Source organism: Mus caroli, chromosome 16, assembly GCF_900094665.2.
Source record: "Mus caroli chromosome 16, CAROLI_EIJ_v1.1, whole genome shotgun sequence".
NCBI classification, from domain to species: Eukaryota; Metazoa; Chordata; class Mammalia; order Rodentia; family Muridae; genus Mus; species Mus caroli.
In genome coordinates, this window is record NC_034585.1 from 921,965 (window position 1) to 934,972 (window position 13,008).

Genomic DNA, 13,008 nt, shown 5'->3' on the forward strand with positions numbered 1-13,008 from the left:
TGCAGCCCCAAGGCCAGCACCTCTGTCTCCTCCAGGGCATGGCCATCTTGATGATACCTTTTTCTTGAGACCTAGCTCCTGACCCTGAATATGCCTCAGCTTTGCCTTCTTCACTCTAAATAGATATCACCAAGTCAGGCGTGGTGGCACACTCCTTTAATCCCAGCACTTGGGAGGCAGAGGCAGGTGGATCTCTGAGTTTGAGGCCAGCCTGGTCTACAGAGTGAGTTCCAGGACAGCCAGGGCTACCCAGAGAAACCCTGTCTCGAAAAACAAAACAAACATCCTGTCTTCTCCTCATCCATTAGAGGGTAGGATCTCCCTGACCACACCTCATTCTCTGAGGGCATAAACAATACTTCTTTCCCAAGCATTTCCTGACCCCACATATGGTGCTCTTGTTTCTGGGCCTTTGAGAAGTCCTTGTCCCTCGTGATTCAGGTTCTTCAGTTCTGAGACATCCTACAAAGGATGTGCTGGACAACATAGCGAAGGGCAGGACGCCTTTCTTGGATCTAGTATTCCCTGGATCTAGACGGGTCTCTGGACAGCCCTTCCATTAGTCACAGCTATGGCTTCAGAGCTGGAACTGAGTCCCTCCCTCCGTCCCCAGCAGCCATGCCTGGCCTGTCAGAGTCTCTGATCCTCTTAGAAGCTTCCTCTCCTCAGCTATTCTTGACGGCCATGCAGACTGTGAATATAATGCTTATCCTAAGTGCCAGCTTGCTAGTGACTGGTTTATAAGCCATTACAGACCAAGGCCATTTCTCCACAAAGTTGCTCAGCCTGACCAGGGATCCCACCAGGAAGAGTCATAAACTCTCTTCCACGCTCTTCTGGGAGGCAGGGAGGGAAGAATGAGAGCATAAGCACACATTACCCTCCTGTGCTGTCTGGGAACATATGTGAGGCAGGTCTCAAGCAAGCTTCTTACACATATGTCAGTAGACTGCAAGCCCACCTGTAGCTGCCACACACACGGGCAAACAGCATCTCAGATCTCATATCTATTAGTGTCTCTCTTCCTACCACAACCTCAAGTATCCTTCATGGAGCCCTCAGCTCCATGAAAACATCCACAGCAAAAACCACGCTCATTCCTGTCACCCGCCCCCCCCCCCACATTTTCAAGGTCATAACCCCTACCCTAAATTTAAAAACACACTTAAATGAACCCCTAGAGAGTGAAGTGTGCCCACGGCCAGGAGACTACATGCCTGACAGAGTTCATGTACTGGCCCATTTAGGACTGCCTCAGCACCACCTGCTGGAGAAGCTGGGGATCCTGGAGGGTTGGGCCCAGGACCAGCCCAGGCTCAGCATCTGTCACTCTCTAGGGATCAGCCAGCCTCAATGTCAGGGGGCCACCACTAGTGGTCACTTGGGACACCTTCTAAACACTAGGCTCCCAGCTCCCAGTCTGTCAAAAGTCCTACCCAGGAGAGGTGTCCAGGGTGACGGAGGCCAAGGCACTGCTGAAGAGCCGGGTATCCCAGAGCTTCGCTTCTCGCTCACGCATCTGTGGGGAAGCCAGAGCAAGGCTCAGAGGGGTCTCCCTACTTCGGGAACCTAGTGCCCGAGGGTGCAGCCTGGCATAGCCACTGCCCCAGAGCACAAGGGAGTCATGGCAAGGAAGGAGAGTTTGGGTTTCATTTCCTGCCCTGCCCCTTTAAGAACTTTTAGGTGACCAAGGACAAGGGGCGTTTCCCTCCATGGACTCTGGTCCCTATGGGGCCCGCCATGGCTCCAGAGGTCAAGCTTAGCTACTGCAAATGGAATCTGCCAGTTTTCTAAAGCCCTCAGTTCCCTGGGGCCCTGAGACCCAGCTGCAGTCAGGCCGTATATGGACAGGCCTATAACTGGCTGTCTGCACCTCACCTCCCAATGGCCTCACCCAACGTTCTTGAAGCAAGGGCCTAAAGGACTAGACAAGCTCCTGGCTGGCAGTACCATGAGTGCTTGAGGAACCACTACCTGGTTGAATCCAGTGGATACAAGGTGCTCTTGAATGCCTGTCCACGCCAACCGGATGTCTCTGTTGTTCTCATGGGCCTGTGTGCTCTGCAAAAGACAAGAGACAGCACTGAGCCACCAGGGCCCCCTGTTGGGGACAAGGATCTCTTGAGTGGCTGGGAGCTCAGATGTTCTGTGCCTACTTGTCTGAGCACCCACAGAGAACAGGGGAGGTCCTGAAGGCCACAGGAATCACAGGAAGAGCCTTGAGGGTCCCTGCATGCAGGGGACAGCAGGCTCAGCTTCATTCTCCCTCCTTCTGAGAGGGCTGGTGTGGTGGGGCCACCTCTGTAGGTACCCCAAGGAAGCTGATGGCTGAGGGTCCTCATTTGGGAGCTGTATGAACCTGGGGAATGCACACCCTCTACTGAGCTCATCTTCTCACTTGTAAATGAGGCTTACAGTGCCCGTGCCACCCACTCCTTGGGGCTGCCTAGAGGATCAACTGAGAGCATACACAGAAGGACTGGGCCTTGAGAAAAGCCCCGTGCAAATCATAGGATTAGAGGGATTATTTCTGCCTCCTGTCAGTAGGCCAGAGGGAGGGCCTGGGGCCAAGCTCAGGGTAGCATCCTGGGAAGGGTAAAGCAGTGCCCCTGGTGGCCCTTCAGGGTGTTGGAGCATCTGACAGACAGGAAGGCTAGAGGCCTCAAGAAAGGAAGAAGTTCACATAACAGGCAGAGCAAATGGTCCTGTCCCCCTTGGGCCCTGGCAGGAGGGAATCCAGGGGCCAGAGGAAATGCAAACAGCTCTCTCCCAGTCACCCTGGCCCCTAGAGCCTGAGACAAGGACCCTGTTACCAAAAATAGCTCACCCAAATGTGGCCAGCCTCCTCCAAACTTCCCACGATCTTGTCCTTGGGAATGAACGAGGGACGGAAGCATCTTGGAGAAGCTGTCCCTGGGCCCCCTCCCCAGCACACAGAGGCTGACCCCAGCGTGGGAGACCACTGGGAATGCTCTGCCTGTCCTTCAAGGGGCTTTTCCCACTATTCCCGCCCACCCAGCCGCAGTGACACAGGAAGTTGGAGTTAGAGCCTGAGAACTAAGGCCCCACACTTCTCTCTCCATGTAAGAGGGGCTTAAGGGTCAGGACAAAGGTGAAGCCATTGGCCAGCCCCACAGCTGACACACTCACTATTATGGGTCAGAAGTGGTGTGTGAGCTCTTGTTCCTCACGAGTGTGCAGAATCCCTTGTGAGGTGGAAACTGGATGGTTTGTAACTGGTTTGCATCTCACTCACTCGCTCACATTTAACAAGCACGTGAGGCTTGCCATGGCAAAAGCTGTGCTAGGAGCTCACAGTGGGGTAGGACAGGTTTCAAAGACAAGCAATGTGAATATGCTGTGCTAGGAGCAGGAGACACAGGAGACAAAGCAGGTCCAGTTCCTAAGTCCATGGGACATTTACACACCAGGAGGCCAAGAAGACTAAACGGGGTAACTCCACTGCTGCGGCTATTAAGTGCCACAGAGAAAATGAAGGTTGTGAGAAGCACAAAGACATCATCCCTGGACATTTACTTCAAGGACTAAGTATTAAAATCTCCTAAATGCCCAGCACTGAACCTATATTTTGCTGTTTGAATGGGGGGGGGGCACACATTTTTTGAGACAGGGTCTTGCCAAGTCTAGTCCAGGCTGATCTTGAACACTTGATTTTCTGCTACAGCCTCCTAAGTGCTGGATTTACTTGTTTTCAGATGTGCACCACCACATTCAGCTACAGATATGCATTTTACAAGGTAACAGGGCACAGAATGTATCTGAAAACACTATAAATGATGTTTTGTTTGCACAGAGCTAGCACTGCAGAGACTGGAAGGGAACTTCTCCCGGGGTGGGGGGTGGGGGTGATTTCTTCAGCAACTACAACTACCGGCAGATACCTACGTGGTTCTTGGCTGACTCTCCTCCTTCTCCTCAGCTCTAGTTTTGAAATAGGGAATCACTATATAAGCCACGATGACACTACCACCACCTTCCTCTTTAGCCAGCATCTTGACATTAGGAGGTAGTTAGAAAGCATCGTCCAAAAGGCATATAAGAGGGCTTGTCCTGACCTTTCCTGCCCCTAATTCAGGTCTTGAGTCCTCACCACTGACAGCCATCATTGTTCAAACTCAAGAGCATGACATTGCTCAGAGGTTAAGGGTACTACTGCTTCTCCAGAGGACACAAGCCTGGGTCCCAGAACCCACATGGCAGCTCACAGCCATCCGTAATCCAGTCCCACTTACATACACGCAGAACATTCATATATATACAAATAAATACTTTAAAAATAAGAGCTGCTGCTTCTCTGGATTGGCAATGGCTTCAGGGCCTTGCTCGCCTCTACCCTAAGCTCTGTCTTAAGGAACAGCAGAGAGTCTAAGGGGCACTCAGAGAGACTTCTGGGTCCTAGGCCAGTGACAGTGGGGACTTCTTCATCTCAAAAATAAAATTAAGCCAAAGGCAGGAAGATCAGAAGTTCAAGACCAGACTCAGCTGTGTAGTAAGTTCAAGACAAGCCTAGGCTACATGAGGCCCTGTCTCAAACACAAAAACCAGCTTAGCGGTGGTGCTTGCCTTTCTTTAATCCTACTACTCAGGAGGCAGAGGCAGGTGGATCTATGAGTCAAAGGCCAGCCTGGACAGAGAGCCAGTTCCAGGACAGAGCTAAACAGAGAAACCCTATCTTGAAAAAAGTTAAAACTAAGTAGGGGTATAAAATACAGTAGGGAGCTGGGCGGTGGTGGCACATGCCTTTAATCCCAGCACTTGGGAGGCAGAGGCAGGCGGATTTCTGAGTTTGAGGCCAGCCTGGTCTACAAAGTGAGTTCCAGGACAGCCAGGGCTACACAGAGAAACCCTGTCTCAAAAAAACAAAACAAAAACAAAAACAAAAACCAGTAGGGAGCCACCCAAGGGTCATTTGCTCCAAGACCAAGTGCCTAGAGGAACAGGGCAAAGTTGAGTACAACTCTAGTGGTATGTACAGCCTCCAATCTCTGGGGACAATGGGGTTCAGATGAGGAGAGGCCCAGAACAGGCACAGGTAGGAGGATGCAGGGCAGTACACTGTATCCACCCCCCCACCTTGACTCCTGTTAGACAGGAAGGGGGAACTCAAAGAAAGCACATTCAGAAGGAGTCTTGCTGAGCTGGCCCCTCAGCTCTCACCACCCTGGCCGACAGCCGTGGTTTTCCTAATAGAAGCCAGGTGTGGGCCAGATGCCCTGGGCGGAAGTTGGGGGGGGTGTGTGCAGGGACGGTTGGAGGGCAGCATTCCAGGCCTGCTGCTGCCCCCGCATCCCATAGAGCCAAGCACAGGCACCATCCTGGCGGCCAGTGGAGCTGCCCACGCTCTTCCCAGATCTCCTGGCTAAAGCCCCTCCAGGGGGCTCCTGCAGCCCCCCCCCCAGTCCCCCCAGTCCTCAACGCCTGCCTGTTTTCTTCAACAACTTGGAGCCCCTTGGCTAGCAGCCACAGCAGCTCCACCTCAGCCTCACTCACAGACCACCTCTGTGGGGTGTTAGGGAGGCGTAGGAGGGAAGGGAAAGGGGAGGGGAATGGGGGAGAAGGCAGGCTGGAAAGAGGCCACTGGAAAGGAAGGAGAATGGAGAAGGAAAAAAACTAAAGGATTTGGCCGGGTAGGCGTGAGTACAGGTGTTGTGCCCCCAAACCCTGGGCAAGTCACCCTTAAAGGGGCTTCTATCTTACCTTAAAACAAATCTGGGGACATCTAAAGCTTAGAGATCAGAGAAAGCCTACATCACCCTGAGATTCAAATAACCCTGGGATGGGATCAGCAGGGACATGGGGCTAAGGTGTGGCCAACTTTGGCTCTCTGCAATTCTATCCAGTGGGGCCTCTTTTGGCACAATGTACCATGTGAACAGATTTTTGAGGATGAAGGGATGCCCCAGGCTATCCTTAACTTCCCATGGGGAACCAGTCCTCAGAACAAGAGGAAGCCGATTACGATGGGCCTAGGTCTTTACTAGGAAACAAGAGCTTGTACTACACCTCCCCGGGGGTGGGGGGTGGGCAAAGCCTCATCACATTCTGGTTCATCTCTTAGGGCTGAAGAGATGGCTTAGCTGTCTAGAGCACTGGCTACTTATCTAGAGGACCCCACAGGGATTGGATTCCCAGCATCTACATGGTGGCTCCTAACTCTCTGTATTCAATCCCAGAGGGTCTGATGCTCTCTTCTGGCCTAGGAGGGAATCAGGTATGCATGGGGTGCCACAGACATATGTGGACAATACTCATACCCATAAGATAAAAGTGTGCTGAGCATGGTGGCTCACGCCTTTAATCCCAGCACTGAGTTCCAGGCCAGCCTGGTCTACAGAGTGAGTTCCAGGACAGCCAGGACAGACAGGACTACAGAGAAACCCTGTCTCGAGAAAAACAAAAACAAAAAATAAAATAAAATAAAAGTTTTTTTTTTTTCTTAAACTATCCTTTTTCAAAAAAAATAGAGCCGGGCGTGGTGGCGCACGCCTTTAATCCCAGCACTTGGGAGGCAGAGGCAGGCGGATTTCTGAGTTCGAGGCCAGCCTGGTCTACAAAGTGAGTTCCAGGACAGCCAGGACTATACAGAGAAACCCGGTCTCGAAAAAACCAAAAAAAAAAAAAAAAAAAAAAAAAAAAAAAAAAAAAAAAAAAAAAAAAAAAAAAAAAAAAAAAAAAAAAAAAAAAAAAAAAAAAAAAATAGAAATCTTAGAGTTAGAGACGGTTCGGGGTTAAATGTGCATGATTGTCTTGCAGAGGATCCCAATTTGGCTTGCAGTACTCATGTTAGACAGCTCACATGTGTGTGTGTGTTTTATATATATACATATATATAACTGTTTTAGTTATATATACATATATGTGACAATAATTTTTTTAAAAAGAAAAGAAATATAAAACTACCAAGTATGGTGGTGCACACCTTTAATTCCAGCACCAGGAGGCAGAAGCAGGTGGATTGCCTAAGTTCATGGTGTACATAGAATACCAGCTGGGGCAACATGCGAGAGAGCAAAAGAGAGAGGCCAGAAAAGATGGCTCAGCCCCGGAGGGTCTGGGCAGAGTTCCCAGCACCCACAACAGGTGTCGCACAACCACCTGCAACTCCAGCTCTAGGCAGCCAATCTCCTGTCTGTCTTCAGTGGGCACCCATGTATATATGTGTACACACAGTCTGCCCCCCTCTTCCCCTCCCTCTCCTTCCCTCTCTCTCTCCCCGTCCCTCTTCCCTTCTCCCTCTCTCTCCCTCCCCCTACCCCCCCAACACACAAAAATAAATAAATCTTGAAAGAGAGGGGCTGGAGAGATGGCTCAGTGGTTAAGAGCACTGGCTGTTCTTTTAGAGGTCCTGAGTTCAATTCCCAGCAACCACATGGTGGCTCACAACCATCTGTAATGAGATCTGATGCCCTCTTCTAGTGTGTCTGAAGACAGTGTACTCACATATACAAGATAAATAAATAAATCCTTGAAAAAAAAAACTCTTGAAAGAGAGAGGAACTAGAAATAGAAATTCACTGGTCTCCCTCCTTGCCTACCACTCTCTAGCGTCCCCACAGCCCAGGGGACTTTTGTGTAAACGCCTGCCTCTCCTCTGGACCTTCCAGATGGTTTCTAGAGCCAGCTCTCGCCTTCCCTCGATCCCCTCCAATGACTTCTAGAACAGTCTTCCCACCACAGTCCCTCTGCTTAGGGCCTCATGGAAAACTGAGTCCTAATCTGTAAGCCAGTTTCTCAGGACAAACACCAAGCCCTCCCGAACAGAGAACCTTCAGCAACATCAGGGGCAAGGCCAGATGTGTGGCTAGCTGATTGCTGTCTACAGGGGTCTCAGTCTGAGAAATAAATGACTCTCCAGTGGCCCTATGCCTGTTGCCTCATTTGGAAATCATGACAATGTGGCCTCCAGGCACCAAGTAAACAGAGAATAACAAAATACCTACAGTCCCCAGGTTTAGTAGGAATGGGACATGAGTCCATCCCATGGCTTACTAAAAGACCTAGATACAGAAAGTGATGAATTGAAGATTCTTTCTGACTCCTAAGTAGCTGGTCTCTGCTGACCATGCTGAGAAAGGAAAGATGGGTATCAAAGGAGGGGAGGAAACTGAAATCTCAAATTACATTCTGCAGTCAGGGAATGACTGTCTGTGGGCAGCCTGGCTGGGTCCCACCCTGTGATCAAAGCTAGGCCCTTACAAGGACCCAGACATCAGGCCTCTGCACCCTGAACTCCGGCAGCAGCTGTTGCCACTGCCAGGTCTCTCACATGCTGGACTGTGTGGTCCTCATCCTGGGTAGGGTGTTTACGCAGCACTGTGCACACAACTCACCTGAGAAGCCTGGGTTCTTGCTCTGGGGTCAAAGATCCGAAGCTGCTTGTCCTAAATGAAGAAGAGAGAAAGAACCAAATGATACAGTTAACCGGAGGGTTGCTGGGGGGGGCGGGGGGGCAGCCTGCCTTCACACTACAGGCTCTCAGTGAGTCCTGTATTACACAGACGCGCTCCAAAGAACAGAGCTTACTTCCTTCTTACCTGGAAGGTCCCCTCCTGCCCAGACTCCCAGAAGATTATATTCAACAACAACACTCCACCTTTTTAAAAATTTATTTATTTATTTATTTAGGTTTTTGAGACAGGGTTTCTCTGTGTAGCTCTGGCTGTCTTGGAACTCACTCTGTAGACCAGGCTGGCCTTGAACTCAGAAATCCACCTGCCTCTGCCTCCCAAGTGCTGGGAATTAAGGTGTGCACCACCACTGCCCAGCTTATCCTCCACCTTCTTAATCATTATTATCTATCAGACAAATCACATGTATGCCCTCTCCACAGCCTTTCTGTTCTCTTTCTTTCTTTTGCCTTTTCTTTCTTTCTTTCTTTCTTTCTTTCTTTCTTTCTTTCTTTCTTTCTTTCTTTCTTTCTTTCTTTCGCTTTTTCTTTCTTCTTTGAGACAGGTCCTATGCAAAGATGTTACTTCTGCACTTGAAGAACTTCATCCTGAGACTGGAGAGATGGTTCAGTTGATACTGTGTGCCATGCAAGCATGTGGACCTGAGTTTAGTCCCAGTGCTTACATAAAACGAGGTGTGCATCAGTAAGCCTAGCCATGGAGCATGAACAGAAGGGCACTCAGCTTTCACTGCTAGCCAGCCTACCCAAAACAAAGAGACCCAGGTTCGGTAAGAGACACTATCTCACAAAATAAAGTAGGGGAGGGCTAGAGACATGGCTCAGTGGTTAAAAGTAATGGCTCCTTTACCAGAGGACCTGGGTTTAATTTCCAGCATCCACATAGTGGCTAACAACCATTTATAACCATCCAACTGGCCTCTGAAGGCACTGCGTCTTCAGACACACCAGAAGAGGGTATCAATCCCATTACAGATGGTTGTGAGCCACCATGTGGTTGCTGGGAATTGAACTCAGGACCTCTGGAAGAGCAGTCAGTGCTCTTAACTGCTAAACCATCTCTTCAGCCCAGATTAAAGGATTTTTTAAAATTTATTTATTATATGTAAGTACACTGTAGCTGTCTTCAGATGCACCAGAAGAGGCCATCAGATCTCATTACAGGTGGTTGTGAGCCACCATGTGGTTGCTGGGATTTGAACTTTGGACCTTCGGAAGAGCAGTCGGGTGCTCTTACCTACTGAGCCATCTCACCAGCCCTAAAGGATTATTAAACATTAAAAAAGCTAATCTTTCCTAACCATTCTTTCAGTGCACCAACCGATCATGATTACCTGAGGGCTCAGATGAAAAAAGACAAATGCTCATGCCCTATATACAGGTCCTATTTCTGCAAGATGATCTGGGTGTCTACATGCTATCAACACGCCCAAGCACAAATGCATAAAAGCTGGCATGTATGCCTGGCCGTGAAGCTCAGTAATAAAGCCCAGACCTAGCATGCAAACATACAAAAGATCCTGGGATCAACAACTCAAAGAAAAAACAATTCAGTAGAGTTTCTACTCACTATTCATAGGTTTGGCCATAGTGAATTGTTAGGTGCAAAGAGGGAGTTGAAGATAACATGCCATGGTGTGAGTCTACTATGGTTATAATAAATATAAATCTCCATTTGAGTGATCATGCTCTTAGACACTTTTGGAGTTAAGCAGAGAGAAAAGACTGAACTCAGACCAGTGAGTTAATGCTGGGTGTGAGGGGTAAGGAAGTGGAGGCCAGCCGCATTTCCTTTCTATATTTTAGTACAGTTCAGCTTTGTTTCCATCAACACAGATGCCTGTTTTCATATTTTGAAAAATGATACTCAGACTTACAAATTTAAAACATCACCACTTGCATCAGCAGCAAGGAAATGAAATGCTTATTTATAAATCTTACAAAGTAAGTATCCACAAAACATGAGGTGAGCTACAAACACCGATGAAAGAAACCAAAGATAGAAACTAACGATTGGATAGTCCATTTTTATGGATATAAAATCAGTTTGGATGAGTAAAGCTATTGCTGTCCAAGCTTGAGGCTCCGAGTTTAGGTCACTAGTACCCCATAGGAAACCAGGCACAGCAATGCACATCTATAATCCAAGCACCAGAAGATGGAGGCAGAAAGATCCAGGTTAGCCAATTGGTAAGCTTTAGGTTCACTGAGACAGACAGTGATGGATGGGCTGGGCACAGTGGTTCTACACAGTGAGCCCCAGACCAGCTGGGATGGTTTGCATATGCTTGGCTCAGGGAGTGGCACTATTTGGAGGTGTGGCCTTATTGGAGTAGGTGTGTCACTGTGGGAATGGGCTTTAAGACCCTTATCCTAGCTGCCTGGAAGTCAGTCTGTTGCTAGTAGCCTTTAGATGAAGATGTAGAACTTTCAGCTCCTCTTGCACCATGCCTGCCTAAATGTCACCATGTTCCCACCTTGATGATAATGGACTGAATCTCTGAGCCTGTAAGCCAGCCCCAATTAAATGTAGTCCTTTATAAGACTTGCCTTGGTCATAGTGTCTGTTCACAGCAGTAAAACCCTAACTAAGACACCAGCCAAGGCTACAGAGTGAGACCCCACCTAAATAAATAAAATGGGGTAGAGGGGTTGGTGAGATGGCTCAGCATGCTGATAAAGGTACTTGCTATGGATCCTGGTTGGGTTTTTAGTCAACTCAACACAAGCAAGAGTTACATGGGAAGAACTACCTCATTTGAGAAAAGTCTCCCATCAGATTTCCTGTAGGTAATTCTCTTGACTAATGATTCTCATGGGAGGGCCCAACTCACTGGGGGTGGTGCCTCCTCTGGGTACATCGTCCTGGATGGTGTAAGAAAGCAGTCTGAACAAGCCATGAAGAGCAAGTCAGGAAGCAAGCAGCACCCTCCATGGCTTCTGTGATAGTCCCTGCCCTGAGTTACTCCTGACTCCCCTTAGTGATGCGTGTGACCTACAAGTGAGATGTAATGAGTGTCCTCCCAGGTCGCTTTTGAAGGCGGTATTCTATCTCAGCAATAGCAACCCTAACTAAGATACCGTGTAAGCCTGAAGATCTGAGTTTGAATCCTGGAACCATAGTACAGGTGGGAGGAGGAAACTGACTCCATAAAGTCATCCTCTGACCTACCCAACTTGTGTACCGTGGCACAAGCACAAAATAACTTCTTTCTTTTCAGTTTTTAAAGACAAGGTCTCTCTATATTAGCCCTAATTGTCCTGGGATTCACTATGTAGACCAGGCTGGCTTTGAACTTGGAGAGACCTCCCTGCCTCTGCCTCAGGACTGCTGGGAATAAAAGCATGCATCATGCCCGGTTTGGGGGCGTGAAATGCTGACTCAGTAGTTAAGTGCTCTTATCGATGTCAAAGAGGACCAGGTTCAACAATCCCCAGCTCTCATGGTAGTTCACAACCATTGCTGACTCCAACTGCAGGGGTCCATTGCCCTCTTCTGACCTCCATGAGCACCAAGCATGCACTGCTGAGCATACAAATATGCAGGCAAAACTCTTACACAGAAAAGAAAATAAGAAAATGAATATATACTGGGGGAAAGGTGGACAGTGATAGAGAAAGTCACCAATGTCCGGTCTACATGTACTGCACACCCCTCTCCAACATGGAAACACATCAGCAAACAACCTCATGAAAACTGGACTTCAGCTTCTAATAATTCATCAATGTTTATATAATTGTAACAATGTATCTAACTAATGCACAAGGTAGTAAGGAGAAGCAGGCCTGAGATACTTTGGTGATCCCAGCACTTGCGAGGCTGAGGCAGTAGGTTTCCAAATTCAAGGTCGGCCTGGGTTATATAAACTACAGTAACAGATCTGAGCATGGAGGCACACACCTTTAACCCCAACACTCAGGAGGCAGAGGCAGGCGGCTGTCCGTGAGGTCAGTGTGATCGATGGAGCCAGCTCCAGGTCAGAGGCAGGCAGCTGCCCATGAGGTCAGTGTGATCTCTAGAGCCAGCTCCAGGTCAGAGGCAGGCGGCTGCCCATGAGGTCCGTCTGATCTCTGGAGCCAGCTCCAGGTCAGAGGCAGGCGGCTGCCCCATGAGGTCAGTGTGATCTATGGAGCCAGCTCCAGGTCAGAGGCAGGCGGCTGCCCATGAGGTCTGTCTGATCTCTGGAGCCAGCTCCAGGTCAGAGGCAGGCGGCTGCCCATGAGGTCCATCTGATGCGCTATGGAGCCAGCTCCAGGTCAGTCAGGGGTGTGTGGTAAGAACCCAACTCAAACGATTCATCCCACACAACAAGGTGACAAAGGAAGTTGGTGTGGGGGGGAAGCATATGAACTTTCTGTATTTCCTGCTATATCTCCTCTACAAAACAGTCTGTTAAATAAAACTAAAACTGCCAAGAAGGGTGACTCGCACCTATAATCCTGGTGGTCAGAAAGTGGAAGCAGATCACTTGGACTCTGGTACCAACTTGGATTATGTAAGTGAAGTTACAGGGCAGCTTGAGCTACAGACTAAGGCTTAAACTATAACCTGAGACCCTGCCTCAGAATATATTTTGAGG

General features: G+C 49.0%; 1 protein-coding gene across 1 annotated transcript in view; it reads right to left on the bottom strand.

Moving 5' to 3' along the window:
* Window positions 1-13,008, bottom strand: part of Coro7 (coronin 7) — a 54,805-nt gene that overhangs the window by 26,699 nt on the left and 15,098 nt on the right. Inside the window, exons 7-9 of the mRNA XM_021185519.1 lie at window positions 8,352-8,402; window positions 1,975-2,061; window positions 1,437-1,519 (exon numbers count right to left, since the gene is read on the bottom strand). Coding sequence (XP_021041178.1) covers window positions 1,437-1,519; window positions 1,975-2,061; window positions 8,352-8,402 — 221 coding nt within the window. The remainder of the gene's footprint in view (window positions 1-1,436; window positions 1,520-1,974; window positions 2,062-8,351; window positions 8,403-13,008) is intronic.